This window comes from Bos indicus x Bos taurus, chromosome 12 (assembly GCF_003369695.1).
Source record: "Bos indicus x Bos taurus breed Angus x Brahman F1 hybrid chromosome 12, Bos_hybrid_MaternalHap_v2.0, whole genome shotgun sequence".
Lineage (NCBI taxonomy): Eukaryota > Metazoa > Chordata > Mammalia > Artiodactyla > Bovidae > Bos > Bos indicus x Bos taurus.
In genome coordinates this window covers 34129699-34145915 of record NC_040087.1, presented here as the reverse complement: position 1 = coordinate 34145915, position 16217 = coordinate 34129699, and the positions used below count along the sequence as shown (strand labels likewise).

The 16217-nt window shown below is 48.4% G+C and overlaps 1 protein-coding gene across 3 annotated transcripts in view; it reads left to right on the top strand.

Moving 5' to 3' along the window:
* Positions 1–6672, top strand: part of TNFRSF19 (TNF receptor superfamily member 19) — a 90846-nt gene extending 84174 nt beyond the window's left edge. For all 3 annotated transcript variants that reach the window (XM_027557575.1, XM_027557578.1, XM_027557576.1), the window contains exons 9-10: positions 867–1272; positions 3291–6672. In XM_027557575.1, coding sequence (XP_027413376.1) covers positions 867–1272; positions 3291–3323 — 439 coding nt within the window. In that variant the 3' untranslated portion in view covers positions 3324–6672. The remainder of the gene's footprint in view (positions 1–866; positions 1273–3290) is intronic.
* The last annotated feature ends 9545 nt before the right edge of the window (positions 6673–16217 follow it).

Genomic DNA, 16217 nt, shown 5'->3' with positions numbered 1-16217 from the left:
ATTTTCATTTCATGTAAAACTATGGGGACATCACTTTCTTAGTAGTATTAATGACATTCTAGACATTTAAGAGGGTGGGAACTTTGGAAAGAATTAGGTAAGTCTCTCAGGGTTACTTAGAGCCAATACAACATTCTTTATACTGTATATCCTGCTAATTTTATTTTTGTCTTATATTCATGATTTGTAGCACTTACGTCATCTCTGAGTAATTTTTAGTATGCCACATACCCAGAGAATTTCAGAATAGTAGTCAAACTCAGTGAAGAACCTAGGACACTCCATATTTTAGACGTTGGATTAAGTATAAATATAAGGAAATGGCAACCCTCTCCAGGATTCTTGCCTGGAGAATTCCATAGACAGCAGATCCTGGTAGGCTGCACCCCTCAGGGTCACAAAGAATTGGACATGACTGAGTGATCAACACATGTTGATTAGAAGAAGTAGGTATAGAAATTCAATTTTATAGTAAATGGGGTAATTTAACTTATTGTACTGAAGCAAGTTTATAAAAAAGGAGGCACAAGAATTCTGACTTAATAAAATGTTTATTTCACGTTGTTGTTCAGTCACTCAGTCGTGTCCGATTCTTTGCAACCCCGCGGACTGCAGCACACCAGGCTTCCCTGTCCTTCCCGTCTCCCAGAATTTACTCAAACTCATGTCCCTTGAGTTGGTGATGCCATCCAACCATCTCATCCTCTGTTGTCCCCTTTTCCTCTTGCCCCCAGTTTTCCCCCAAATCAGGGTCTTTTCCAATGAGTTTCTTTCACCTAGGAAACTTGAAAGCATAGCTGGAGTGTTGCTTTATAGGAGGTTTTTCTCCTGATAGAGTACTTATACACTTTCGAACATGTGTCCAGAAACACAGGTCCAGCGGGGGAGGCGATTCCCACTTTCTTTGGGTCCCTGTCAAGGTCCCTCTGTGGCGAGTTCTCAGACGCCTGGCCTCTGATGCAGAATCCCGGTGGTGGTGACGATGTCTCCTCCTGCGACTCCTGCCCTGAGCTCCCTGGAGAAGACGCTCACTCTCTCGACCCAGAGAGCACAAGCTTGGCTTCCCTGGACTCAGACAGCAGTCGGGGTCTGGTCGGTGGGGTGGGGCCAGTTCTAGCTCATCCGGAGACCTTTACAGACACTACTGATTTGTCAAAACTCACCGACACGCTGCCGGAGCTTGTGAGGGCTCGGGTCGTACTCACTGCTGGAAACCAGCTGGATCAGGGGCGAGGAGATGCCCCACACCTGACCACACAGCCACCCGCCCAGGTGAGGCGCGCCCCCAGTGGTGGATCTCGGGATGGGTGCAGTACTGACTCAGGGATGCCCAGAGAGAACCAAGCTCTGACCCCAGAAAATGTGGGGGACCCTGGGGAGAAGGTCTTTACATCCTTCATACCCTCTTGTGTGTTATAGGAGAGTATGTTTACATTAAATTTCAGGAGTTGCTTTTTTTTTTTTTGTACTAACAACCCTACCCCTTTGAAAATAATTTATTTCTATTTTATTTTCAGTGAAACTTTAAATTCCTACCCAGACACTCATTTATATTTTAACCTCTATTTATTCTTTTTTCCCCAGCTTTATGGAGATAGAATTGACATATAACATTGTATAAGTTAAAGGTGTGCAGTGTGCTGATTTGATTTATTGCCAAGTACACCCTGGCACGTCCCAGTGCAGGAGACGTGGGTTTGATCCCTGAGTTAGGAAGGTCCCCTGGGAAAGGAAATGGCAACCCATTCCAGTATTCTTGCCTGGAAAATCCCATGGACAGAGAAGCCTGGACAGCCACAGCCCACAGAGTCACAAAGAGCTGGACACAACTAAGCACGCAAGAAATTAAAAAAAAATTATTGGATTTCTAACTTGTGATGCATTTGTTCCCCAAAATGTATTTTTACACAACAGTCTTCTTGTGGGTGGTTTAAGCCACCCAGAGTCTGACAGTGATGGTTATGGTGGTGGTGGTTTAGCCGCTCAGTCATGTCTGACTCTCGCAACCCTGGGGACTGTAGTCTGCCAGGCTCCTCTATCCATGGGATTCTCCAGGCAAGAATACTGGAGTGGGTTGCTGTCTCCTTCTCCATGTAGTTATGGTTCAGGATAAAGCAAGTAGGAGTGAGCAGCTTCCTTAGTCTATGTGACTCAAATTTAGTCAAATTTTCCCTCAACACACCTCTCTAGAAGGGAAGAGGACTAAGATATTGAGACCTCACTTGCAAAGACGTTTGGGGAATGAAATAGCTTGTTTGATTACAGGAAAAGCTTTTGTGGGTGGTGTTTTTGAACAAACATTTTAAATGTCAGCATGAAATGTGGGAGGAATGGTAGGAAAGAGATGAGATGACCTGGGTTCTAGTTTCTCAATCTATTAAAATCTATTTTTTTTTCCCTCTCTCTATTGACCAATTAAGTATAATTTGCCTTCCATAGTAGCATTAACATGGTTGGTATTATCGTATCAGTTGACCGACATATTTGACAAAACTATCTTATTATTGAGAGAACCTCAGAAATTTCTATTTCGAGATAATCTGCTTAAACTTATGAAAAAAAATTTTACTGTAGATGTATCTGATATGTCAACAATGCCAAATTAGTAGTAAGTTGATGAAAAGTGACTGCAGAAATGAGGGTTTCACGCATGTATGATAATATGCAGTGGCCAGACCTCAGCCCCTCCCAAAGTGAGGTCACTGCCCTTTTGTGACAAGGGTCACACCTAAAGGCTGCTTCCTGCCAATGATGTTTGCCCTGTGACATGTATGAGTGTTCCAGGGAGGTCATTTATGAGAGAAGTCTCCTTCTCAAACTCTTTCTAAGCTTTCTCCAGTAGCATCACAGAAGTTTTAAATTCAAAGACCAAGAATGGCACTAATCATTAACCATCTTTGTTCTTTGAAAGAATAGACTAAAGAATCCTAAAATCTTTGCCCATAGTTGCTTTAAAGAAGGGCGACACAGAACCAGGCTTGAAATGTTTGACAGGTTGAAAATCAGCAGAAGAATTGTCCATTGATATAGTTTGTTGGGGTTCATTTCCATCTTTTAAGGGCTGTTTGCCCAGATGGAGTGAGTGGGTTGGTAGGAAGTCTTTATTTTTATTCCCAGAGTACATGGGTGCCTGATATTAGGATGCCGTAACAGGATCTTCCCGTCCGTAGGTCATTAAATCCACGTGCACCGTTAGGAAAAGCAAAGCACCGTCCGCCTTCACAGTCACAGCATAGGGCTCCAGTTCATAAGGTGCTGTGTTCAGAGCTCTCCTTGTGTCGCCATTTCAGGGGGACGAAAGGACTTGCTTCTTTCTTCAGTGAAGTGTCCAGCAGAGCCTGCATGTGGACTCGCTGCCATCTGGACTTCTCATGGCTTCTGGGGAAAAAAAGTGAATCTGAACAGAACTGATGTCATTTAAAGCTTCTGAGCCAGGCCCGCCATGAGCCGAAACCTCGAGGAATGGCGCCTCCAAGCTTTGCATCTTTTCCGCACAAGGAGCATCTGAGCGGGAGGCCAACTTCAGAGACCCAGTGGGCCGGGTTTGCAGCCTCCGAGCTTAGGGGTATGACGAGAAGCAGAAATACAGTCACGCTTCTTTTCGTGGTGGATGTGGTGGTTTGACAAGACTGAAGGCTCAGAGTATAACTTTTCATTCACACTCTCTGGAAATAATTTCACATCTCCTCCTGAAAGTCAATGTCAGATTGGTTACCTAGTTTTTACACAGGATGGGTTCACAGGTGAGTGTTTCTGTGTACTGGAGGTCACCTTTTCATCATCTGAATAATCAGCGTGGGAGGTTAGAATTGATCTCCCACGGCCTGCCTGAGTCTTGGCTCATCAGATGGTGGCCGGGGAATCAGAAGAGATCAAATCTTATAGAATGGACACTTCTCCATCAGCCACTGTCTCATCAACCCCAGCTGAGTTAGTGACCGGAGGGGCCTGAGTTAGCTAATGTGGTTGGGAAAGCCTACCCAACCCCTCCCCCGAGTTAAAAGCTCCTTAATCCTCATCCTAGATTAGCAGATTTCCTCGGAAAATCCACTGATATGGAAGCGTTTGTTACTTCTGTCCCTGGGACTGAGCTCAAAAGATCCAGATTTTCTCTTCTATAGAAAAGCGGTATTTATAATCATCTTTTGTTTGCATCGTGTTTTATAATAAAGGCTTTAGAAATGCCAGCACATGGTGTGTCCATGCCACTGAAACACGATGCCAGGTGAGTAGTCTTAGGAGACGACTCTGCGTATTAGGACCAGGAGAACAAGCACAGCGAGGTGGACGGATTGCAACCGCCGTCGTGTCGTCTGATGAGCACGTTACAGGGCTCCCTCCGATCTCCTAAGCTTGGTCAGCACAGCAGTTTCCACCACAGCCCAGCGACGCTGGATTGAAGAGTCTGGTGCTTCTACGGAGGCGATCCACCCCTGCCACCTTGATATTGACGTACTAGAATTTGCTCTACAGCTAAGACAGAAACAAACCCAGCTCAGTCATGAACCAGGGGACGGCTCCTTAGCTCTTCATCTCTGCACGCTGGAAAGGATTGATTTGAGCAGGATTTCTTTCTTTTCCTACCATGTTCATAATCAGTCCTGGCTGTTGCCTTTTAAGTGATGACTATTAGCTTTGTTCCATTTGCACTTAAAAAAGACATAAACCTTCAAACATCCATGCGTTAGAGAATAATCACATATTTTGTTTCCGAGTTGGCCCTCCGAAATCAGTGTCTTCTCCTGACCTTCCACATAAGCATTGGAGGCAATTGCCGGAGGTCCAGTGGTTAGGACTCAGCACTTTCACCGCCAAGGGTCTGGGTTCAATCCCTGGTCAGGGAACTAACATCCCACAAGCCACGTGATACAGCCAAGAAAGTCTGAAGTGAGCATTAGAACTCTGCCTTTCTCAGGACATTGTTACTTCTCTCTCATTGCCCCGTGCTTTTCTCTCTTGCATTCATGAGCTCTCACAAGGTGCACCCCCTCATCTTCCTTCATCCACAGCTCAGGCTCCCTGCAAAGACACAAGCTCACCTGGGCTTGGTGTGTTGTGTGTGTGACCTCTGTTCCTTGGACTGAAATAGGAAATTACAGTGCCTCACTGTAATGCATAGCCTTTCCCATCTACCTGGTGCCCAGCCAGAGTTAACTGACTTTGTTTTTTCTCTTCCATTTTTTTTTAGTCTAAGCCAATGATTCTTAAGCTCTGGCGTGCACCAGCTCTTCTGAGATGTGCCTTTAGGAAACTCATGCAAAGTACTTAGGATCTGAGCACAAGAGGGCCAGGAAAATGCAGATTTAAGCTTAAGTCACATGTGCTGTCGGAGAAGGCAATGGCACCCCACTCCAGTACTCTTGCTTGGAAAATCCCATAGACGGAGGAGCCTGTTAGGCTGCAATCCATGGGGTCGCTAAGAGTCGGACACGACTGAGTGACTTCACTTTCCCTTTTCACTTTCATGCATTGGAGAAGGAAATGGCAGCCCACTCCAGTGTTCTTGCCTGGAGAATCCCAGGGACGGGGGAGCCTGGTGGGCTGCTGTCTATGGGGTTGCACAGAGTCGGACACAACTGAAGTAACTTAGCATAGCATAGCATAGCACATGTGCTATAGTCTGCAATCCAATCACTTTTGTTACAACAGGGTAAGCCAGGGCTGTATTCCTTTTTATAACCAGAGTATATCTTCCATGTGTAGAGCCCTCATTAATGTCAAAGGCAGACACTTGGAGGAGAAAGCTAAGATTGATGGAAAAGAGGCTCTGGCTCCAAATCCTGAAACATCACTTTTGATCAACAGAGATATTGTTGTTGTTGTTTAGTTGCTAAGTCGTGTCCGACTCTTTGTGACCCCATGGACTATAGTCCACTAGGCTCCTCTATCCATGGGGATTCTCCAGGCAAGAATACTGGAGTGGGTTGCTACTTCCTGCTCCAGGGGATCTTCCCAGCCCAAGGATCGAACCTGCATCTTCTGCATTGGCAGGCAGATTCTTCACTGCTGAGCCACCAGGGAAGCCCCCAGGAGAAAATTAGGGTTACAAATGGATTTTATTTGATGCAACATTTGAAAAATCCTGGGTTATTTTAATCAAGATGAAGACATTGTCCTACCACGTACTATGGGAACAGACAATGATGTTATATCCTGCGCTCTATGTAAACACTGGAAAAGACAGTCCAGCTGGCATCTCATATCATTGGAATATTGGCAGCACTCAGATAAAATCAGCTGCCAGCATGCCAGGAAATCAGCATCAGGTGATAACAGGACTGGGCGTGCGAATCCTTGCTACTTTCTGCACCACAGAAACTCACCAACAAGGATGAGATGATTGGACAGCAATCACAGAAAGGCATGGGTTTTCTGATTTTGTGTATATGGAATATATTTTTCCAATATAGATTTTTCTACTTTAGATAAAGTGTTCATGTTGCTGTTACCTAGGTCAAGCACTGTTGTCTGTGCTAATAAAAAAAAAAATAAAAAAGGAAAAATCCCATCATTGCTTTAAGGCAGTCAGCTTGCATCCATTTAGACCTCATCTTGATTTATTTTGCATACTGGAATTTATGAATTTGTAAATGTTGGTTTTCTTACACAACTAGTTTTGTAAGACCTTTTTTTATTTGTGAATAAAATTGTTACCTTGTATTCTTGTCGACACATCGGGTGAGAAAATGATGGATGGTGTGAATGCAGCTGTGTTTCCCCTCCTACTCCCCGTGGAGGGTCTCACTAGGATCGTGTCCTCCCCACGACCCCTCTCCAGACCTCTGACCTCTGAGGATTTAGAATCCTCCCGGGTGACCTGGTTACATCTCTCAGGCATGAGGCAGGTCAAGCTACTAAAAAATGTTCTAAGTTATCTGAGAGGCTTTGGTATGAAGATTTTATCATGGTCTCTTTTTTTGGTCCTTCGGTTTGTGACACCAAGTGGGAAGGTCTGAAGAAGAAATTCTCCATTCATCCTCTTTGGAGGTCAGTGGGGCTGGGGGGACGAGGGGCTCCCCTGGGGCAGCAGTGGTCACCTGAGAGCCTCTTTCCTCTTGGCTCCTTCCCTTCTCCTTTCTCAGCCCCCTCTTCCTCCCCTCAATAAAGCTTTGAAAGCTGTTCCTAGATTTTGAGAGGACTTTAGACTTCCTGAACAAAACATGGATTATGCATTTTTTGAATTTAATTTTTATCTTAGAGTTGATTTGCAATGTTGTGTTAGTTCAGGCATGCAGCAGGGTGATTCAGTTATACATGTATCTATTCTTTTCCAAAAAGACAGCTTCCCTGATAGCTCAGCTGGTAAAGAATCCGCCTGCAATGCGGGAGACCCGGGTTTGATCCCTGGGTTGGGAAGATCCCTTGGAGAAGGGAAAGGCTCCCCACTCCAGTATTTTGGCCTGGAGAGTTCCATGGACTGTATAGTCCATAGGGTCGCAAAGAGTCGGACATGACTGAGCAAATTTCACTTTCCAAAAATAGGTTATTTAAAGTGTCACCATGTTCTCTCAGCTTACTGTTCAGTGTCCCTGTGGACCCCATAAGGGAAGGACACTCATCAGCTTCTTTCCTCTTTCCCAGTGTCCATACAGACGGCGGGTGGGGGCTGGAGGTGCCTCCAGCTCTCTAAGGAAGGCAGCTCAGATCCAAGCAGGATCCCGCAGGGGGCCTGAAGGACTCTGCCGTCACTTAAACGGTACACGTGCGTGATGACCACCATGATGGAGGTCGGTTGGCAGTTGCCTACTTGTCATTCTGAACTTGTCTCTTTGTTCCATTTCAACTTGAGCAGCTGTCATTTTTTTAAAAAATATATTTGGCACCTGATAAGGTATGAAAATATAGCTTAAATGTACCATTCGGTTATCTTGAAACTAAATGGCAGTCTGAGAATTTCCAAAATCTATAATTTCTAAGACATTTCACGATTCAAAAGTGGTCATTATGCAGAGTCAGCAGAGGAAGGTCAAAGCTTTCTTCCTGCCCTCCAGATTCCAGCAGGCAGGCAGCGGCCGGGTCCTTTCACAAACCACAGTCGCCTTTGAAGTGGTGTGATTTATGGCTGCTTTCAAATCAACCTCTCCAAGAGCCTCGAATGTTAAAAACTTTACCAGCAAAACACTTTCTCTGGAGCCATGGGTGGTCTTCCGAGCCAGGTTTCAATGATTCATCTGTAAAAATGGAGGATTTCTTTTTATCTTAATTTCTAACAGCATTAACTATTCCTGTTTGAGACAGAAAGAGCTGTGTTATCTGTATTTTGTTTGGGGTTGAGCATAGCCAGCAGAGCCCTGCAGAGGCATCTCCTCCCTGGGGTGGACTATTTACAGTCAATAGAAGATCTGAGAAAAGGCTGGTGATCCTTTAATTGCAGGTGAAGGGAGGCAGGTGGCCCATGCCTGGCACATGTCCCCGAGTCCCCCGCGGTGTATCAGGTAAGAGCCGTCTCCCTTGAAACCTAATCGGGAATCTAATTCCTCCCAGAGGCCTGGCTCTGAAAAGACACTGTTTCCTGTGTCAGGCCTGCCTTCCTTCCTTCAATGTATATTTGTAGAGTTATATAGTGCTGCTGTTTAGTTGTTAAGTCGTGTCTAACCCTTTGCAACCCTGTGGACTGTAGCCCAGCAGGATCCTCTGTCCGTGGAATTCTCCAGGCAAGAATACTGGAGTGAGTTGCCATGCCCTCCTCCAGGGGCTCTTCCCAACCCAGGGATCAAACCTGGGTCTCCTGCATTTCAGGCAGATTCTTTACCGTTTGAGCCATCAGGGAAGCCCTGGTCACAGTCTGTAGCTCCATGGGTATAAATGTTGGTTTTTCTCCAAAATTGAATCCAGTGGGTAGAGTTACCCAACCAAGGATATGCCCGCTTTGGAGGCAACTCTGAAAGATGCACTTGAAAGAAATCTTAAGAAACAGCAGCATTATCAGAATAATGAATTGTCCAACCAAGGAACGAACATCTTTGAAGTTAATGATATTTATCTGAATATTCAAGGCTTGTTTTTCTTTGTACTCTGAATACTTAACTGTTAGACCTTGTGTGCCGGACGTTTCTGTTGGACGTGATGAATATGCTCAAAGCAAGATTCTTCGCTTGGGGACCCACATGTGACATTTGAAAGCAGCTCATGTCTTCTTCTGGAGAAGGCAATGGCACCCCACTCCAGTACTCTTGCCTGGAAAATCCCATGGACGGAGGAGCCTGGTGGGCTGCAGTCCATGGGGTCGCTATGAGTCGGACATGACTGAGCGACTTCACTTTCATGTTTCACTTACATGCATTGGAGCAGGAAATGGCAACGATCTTCCTCTTACAGAGAGGGAAATGGAGATTCAACACCAGTCTTACAGTCAGTGAATAGTAGGAAGTGGTAGAAAACATGGGGAAAAGTTTTCAGCCAATAGTGGTGGAGCTGGGATGTGAACTTTGGATTCCAAATCTCAGAGCCATGATCCCCCAGCTGCGGAAGCAACTTCGGAGTCCCTCTCCACACTGCAAGGTGGGGTGTTGCTGCTGCTGCTGCTGCTGCGTCGCTTTAGTCGACCCTGTGCGACCCCATAGACGGCAGCCCACCAGGCTTTCCGTCCCTGGGATTCTCCAGGCAAGAACACCGGAGTGGGGTGCCATTGCCTTCTCCAAAGGTGGGGTGTGGGGATCCCAATTTCTGGCTGCATTTGTGTGGGATGAAGGCACGGGCTCCTGGCTTCATCCTACAGCCTCAGGCTGGAGCTGGAAGGACCACAGAGATGGGTCCAGCAGTTTCAGCCTGGAGATCTGAGGAGGCTGCCCCAGGGAGTAAGAGAGGCCTGCAGGCAATCCCTGGTCCATCTCGGCCCTGCTCCAAACACAGGACCGTTCACCTCTTACTGTGCAAGTGCACAGACGTGAAAACAGAGAATCTCCACTTCATCCCTGGTCTGCTGGCTCTGAGCATGGAGGACAGCTGTGGCTTGATGAAGCTGGACACCGAGGCCAGATTCCAGTGAGTCCTGCCACCAGCAGCTGGGTGAGCTTGGGCACATCACTGACCCTAACCACTCCCCACCCACGAGACTGCGGGGGGTCCACCCTGACCTGGCCTGGGGACCCCTTCATTCCTGGTCCAGCCTCCGCAGGCCAATGGGAATGTGCAGGGTCACCAGGGGTGTGGAGAGTCCGGTTCCTGGGAGGCACGGAGCCCAGCCGTGGGCAGGTCCTTGACTCAGGCCCGGCCATGGCCTGTGTCCCACCGGCCCCCACCCCAGCCCTGCCTGCCAACCGTCTCAGCCACCTTAATGCACCGCTCACCAGTATTCATCCCTTCACACGGTTGTCAGCCGTCACCACCCTCCATCCCCAGAGGGAGGGAAATTCTTCTTCCAAACTGAGTTTCTGCCCCCATCAAACACTCTCCCCACTGCCCACGGCCATCCAGCCCCTTGAGGAGCACCGTTCTCCCTGTCTCTGACCGTGAGGATGCACACAGACGGAAGCTTACATTGTTTATCCCTTCGTGGCTGGTTTGTTCCACTGGGCTTAATGTCCTCAAGTTCCATCCGTGTTGTAGCCTGCGTCAGAAATCCACCTTGAGTTGTTTTTTTTTAACTACTTCTGTGCAAAATGGTGACTATTTCTAACTCTCCAGAAAGAATATTGTAAGAATCAGAAAATATCTAAAGCTGTCACAGAGGGGTCCTCAACAAGTGGAAGATATCATTATTTCTACATATATTACCAGTGTAATAAGACGTGGAAACAGTCTGGAAGCAAAATGGAAAGAGTCTTCAGACAAAAAACCGTGGCCTGTCATTCCAATGAATGAGGAGTGTTGCTTCCCGTGAATCATCAGCCACTGCAGTTGCCCCAGTGGTGCACCCAGAGGGGATTCAGGATGCAGAAAGACAGGACATTGGCCCTGGACAATTACAATGCAGATTGAAGGAGTAATTTGAATGAGCCTAGACCTCTTGCCTCTTGCCGTACACAGAAGAACTGAAATCATTAACTTGAGGTATCTGTTACTTAGGCTCAGAGGTAGAGAATCCACCTGGATGCGAGAGACCTGGGTTCTATCCCTGGGCTGGGACAATCCCCTGGAGAAGGGCATGGCAACCCACTCCAGTATTCTTGCCTGGAGAATCCCATGGACAGAGGAGCCTGGCGGGCTACAGTCCAGGGGGTCGCAAAGACAGACATGACTGGGTGACTAAGCTTATTTTTGACCAGCGATCATCATTTGCTGTTTCACTACATGTTTTGGGGTTGTTGTTTCCCTCCCCAGCAAACACACCTGCATATCCTGACTCCTCCCTTCCCTCCGCCGAGCAGTTTCTCAGAGGACCTGAGAGGCCTTCTCCTGGGCTACAGTCCTCAGTGAGCTCTGGGAATAAAGCCCAACTTGATACTTTTAGGCTGTGTGTTTTTTTCAGTCAACAAGTCACAGCTACCTGTTCGTCTGGGCCACTGGGGCTTGGCATGATTTCACTGCTTCCCACGGTAACATGGGGTTCTTTAGAGGCAGAAGAAGAGAAAGGCCAAGCTGTGGTTTGGGGGCCTTGCTCCCTCCTGGAGGAGGTGTGTGTGAGGGGTGGGATGGGGGCTGCAAGGAGATCGGGGTATCTCAGCCCCAGGTCGGGGAGGTGTGCAGGCCCTGCAGTTGGGAGCTCCTCAGGGCTGGCATGAGACGTGGGGCCCCCGGGCAGGATGCAGAAACCAGATGTGCAGACAGACAGCAGTGAGCGGCTGAGCCCCACGGGCTGGGAGACCCCGGGCCTGCTTCCCAGGGAAGCTCAGCCGTGAGAGGCCACTGCTGTCAGGGGGTGGCAGGGGCCGGACCTGTGGGGGTGGCGGGAACAGCAAGGTGACAGGCCAGGGTGAGAGCAGCTAGGAAGTGGGTGTCAGCACGTGGCTCAGGGTGCGTGCATGCTCCCCTGCTGTGTGGGGGCTGGGGTTCTACCAGTCCTTGCCGGGTGTGTGTATGCATGCTAAGTCGCTTCAGTCTGTGTGGTACTCGTTGCAACCCCAGGGACTGTACCCGCCAGGCTCTGTACCTGCCAGGCTGTCAATGGGATTCTCCAGGCAAAAATACTGGAGTGGGTTGCCATTTCCTTCTCCAGGGGATCTTCCCAACTCAGGGATTGAACCCACATCTCCTACATTGGCAGGCAGGTTCTAGCGCCACCTGGGAAGCACCCCTGTTGGGTAAACCTGTCTAATACCCCTCCGGGAATGGAGACAGGCCTGGGCAAAACTGGCCACCAGGAGATGCCCAGAGAGCCAGGGACTAGAGCGGCTCCAGCCTCACCCCTTGTGGGACTCAGTCCACGATAATAGCCATAGACGGCTCTTCCTAATCCAACTGATGGAGGCCAGGAAGGCTGGCTGCAGCCACAGTGCCCACCACCCAGTACTGTCCATCAGTGAGCGGGGAGGACCTGGGCAGCCCCACAGGAGCGCAGTTGAGTGAGTGAGCAGCGGGGCTCGGAAGGTCTCCCTGAGCTTCAGGCCTTGGGACACTGTGGGGTACTGGGGGCCCTGGTATTCCCAAGGCCCACACCCACCAGTTCAGACCTCAGCACCACAACCCCAAGCACTGGGGCCGGTGGACAAGCCTTCTGAGAATGAATGAATGAATGAATGAAGTTGCTCGGTTGTGTCTGACTCTTTGTGACTCCATGGACTGTAGCCCACCAGGCTCCTCCATGCATGGAATTTTCCTGGCAAGGATACTGGAGTGGGTTGCCATTTCCTTCTCCAGGGGATCTTCCCGACCCGGGAATCAAACCCAGGTTTCATGCACTGCAGGCAGACTTATTACCATCTGAGCCACCAAGGAAGCCCAGCCTTCTTGGGAAAGATGCACTAAAGCTGGTAGGGGAGAAAAGCTGTTTGGTGGTTTGGCTGCTTTTCATTTGCTTTTCTGGGGGCAGAAGAAGCTGGGGAGCAGGAGGAGAGCCCACTAGTGGCGCCAGGCCGAATTCCCTCCCCCGTCACCAGCCTGTGCCCACCCTGCAGGGACCTGGGCCCCTCTCCTGCTGGGATGGTGCTGGATGGGGGGACAGCACCAACTGGGAGATGGTGATCGAGCCAGCTGGACCCCAGAGGTTCCCTGAAGCCTGCGGTCCCTCCCAAGCGTCCTGCGTGTGGGGTGCCCACCCCGGGGGGCGGGGCTCGGTGCACAGCCCTGCAGTGACTGCTCCTCCCCAGGTGTGGTCTGCCTGCTCTACTCTGATCTGATCTGCTCCTCAGGGCCGAGATCACAGGGAGAATTTCTTCTTTCTTGTGATTCCTTTGAAGGTCCTGAGCTCACATTCCTTCCCAGGACGTCTGTGAGCCCAGACACACTCCCCTCGGCCCCCAGGGCTGAAGCTGAGATTCCAGCTTGTGCCGGGCTGTGATTTCTCCTAACATGGGGCCCCAGCCCTACCTCAGCCCCAGGCCCAGCATTGACAAGCCTGCCTTGGCCTTGCCCAGCGAGTAGCTTCTGTGACAATGACCTGGGGTTGGGCAGCTTCGGGGCTGTGCCACTGAGTCGCGTGGCCCAGAGCACAGAAGGGCCCGCTTGGTTTCATGCCCTGTCTGCTGTCGCCTTCTAGAATCCCTCAGTACTGGTTTGAACCTGGAACTTTGTGTTCACTCTGGACCAGGCCCTAGTGGGGTAGAAGCTGGGCCCCAGCCTGGAGCACATTCATGTGACCATTGAGGGCAAGCAGTCATAGGGAGACATCAGGGGAGGGTGAAGGAGGTGGACGTGGGGTCCCCCCCAACAGCTTCTCCCCTCTCCCCTGCACCGACCCTCCTGTGTCTCTCATTCTAAATGCCCATTGTGCTTGCTGGGACCTAGGCCTAAAAGGGTGCTGGGCAGCTCTGTGCCCATGGGCCAAGTCACCCCTGCCCAGGGGACGAGGAGAGGGTCCCACTGCCTCAGGTTTCACTATGTTGGAAGCATCTCAAATCATGGTGCCTTGAAAACAAAGACAAAACCTCTTTTGGATTTCCAGGTATAGGCTAATCAGAGAAAATGAAATGTCTTCTGAAATGTGAAATGCCGTAAAAGCAGCCCGTGATGGCTTCACACGGTGGGCGTGACCCTGCAGAGACTGAGAACAGGGTCGGGGGTGGGGGCGGCACTTTGCGGTGCTCAGAAGACCGTGGTCCAGCTTACCCCAAGAAAGCCTGACTGGTGACTTGGCTCTCAGTGTGATCATCTCCAGGTCCATCCATGGTGCTGCAAATGACGTCACTTTCTTCTTTTATGGCTGAGAAATATTCCATTGCATGTATGTACCACATCTTCTTTATCCATTCCTCTGTCACTGGGCATTTAGGTTGCTTCCATGTCTTGGCTGTTGTGAACAGTGCTGCTATGAACATAGGGGTGCACCTATCTTTTTAAATTAGAGTTTTCTCCAGATATGTGCCCAGGAGTGGGATTGCAGGATCATATGCTAATTGTTTTTACTTTTCTGAGGAACCCCATATCATTTCCCACAGTGACTGCACCAGCTTACATTCCCACCATCCATGTAGGAGGGCTCTCCTTTCTCCACACTCTCTCCAACACTTGTTATTTCCAGTGTTATTTACAAATAACACTTGTTATTTTTATTGATGGCCGTTCTGAGTGGCATGAGGTGATATGTCATTGTAGTTTTGATTTGCATTTTTCTAGTAATTAGTGATGTTGAGCCTCTTTTCAGATGCCTATTGGCCATCTGTATTCTTTGGAGAAATGTCTATTTAGCTCTTCTGCCCATTTTTAAAGTTTTATTGTTGTTGACTTATATGAACTGTTTATATATTTTGGAAATTAAGCCCTCGTCAGTCACATCACTTGCAAATATTTTCTTCCATTTCTGTAGGTTGTCTTTTTGTTTTGCTTATGGTTTCTTATACTGTGTAAAAGGTTGTTAAGTTTGATTAGGTCCTATTGGTTTATTTTTGTTTTTCTGTTGTCTTGGGAGACTGACCTAAGAAAACATTGGTACAATTTATGTCAGAGAATGTTTTTCCTGTTCTGTCTTCTAGGAGTTTTATGGTGTCATGTCTTATATTTAAGTCTTTAAGCCATCTTGAGTCTATTTGTGTGTATGGTAAAAGGGTGTGTTCTGACTTTTACATGTGGCTGTCCAGCTGTCCTAACACACTTGCTGAAAAGACTTTTCTCTGTTGCATATTCTTGCTTCCTTTGTAAAAGATTAGTTGACCATAGATGTGTGGGTTTATTTCTGGGCTCTCTAGTCTGTTCCATTGATCTTATGTCTGTTTTTGTGCCAATACCATGCTGTTTTAATGACTGTAGCTTTGCAGAATTGTCTGAAGTTGGGGAAACGTCCTGACAGTAAATGATGAATAGGGGACATGAGACCCAGAGGGGAAAACACTGACTTAGGCCCACTTCTGCACCCTGTTGTCATCACCGTCAGCCGCCCGCACACCCACCAGCCACTTAGTCTGTGTCGAGCACTGTGTTTGCCACATCTGCTGCAACAGCCGTCCCGGGATGCAGGCAACTGGAGTGTTGTGTTATGTATCAGTGGTATAGGGGTTCAGTTCAAATGGTCCCTCAGCTGAGACCCCTCCCTGGAGATGCTGATGGCCAAGACCCTGAAGCTGTGGGTTTCAGGTGACATTTGAGAGCCGAGGAGGGTGGTTACATGGTTTAAACATAAAGCATTTTCAGCGTCTGAGAGGAGATGCGTGGAGATCAAAAAAGTTTCCAGGATCAAGAAGGCCTGTGGTAAACCTGCTCATTTGTCATTTACAGCATGCTCCTAACCCAGAATAACCCTGGAGATACTGAGATTAGACAGTTGAAATAGGATAGAAGGAGAAAGTATCATTGAGAACAATATCCAAAGGATGGAATCAAAGCCAGAAGATGTTGATAGCATCTAAATGTAGTAAGGGTCCCATTTTACAAGGCTTGGACTTAAGCCCTCCTGGATAGAGCAATCTCCATTTTACTTTTAAAGATCCTGCAGAAACTCTCCCTCTGTGCCCCCATCCCAAGGAAATCTGTCCTTGGCTCCCATCCCATGCCTCAGGATTAACTGTGGAGAAACTTTATCTCTAATCTTGTTCTAGTGCTAACCCATCTGCATCATGTAAAAAAAAGATGGGAAACACAGCTCATCCTGCCCTCGACAGGAGAACGCCTCACCCTTGGGAGGAACACTTGTGCCCGTACATGCGTTCACAGTCCCACAGGCCCGGTTATTTCATGTTTTCACTGGG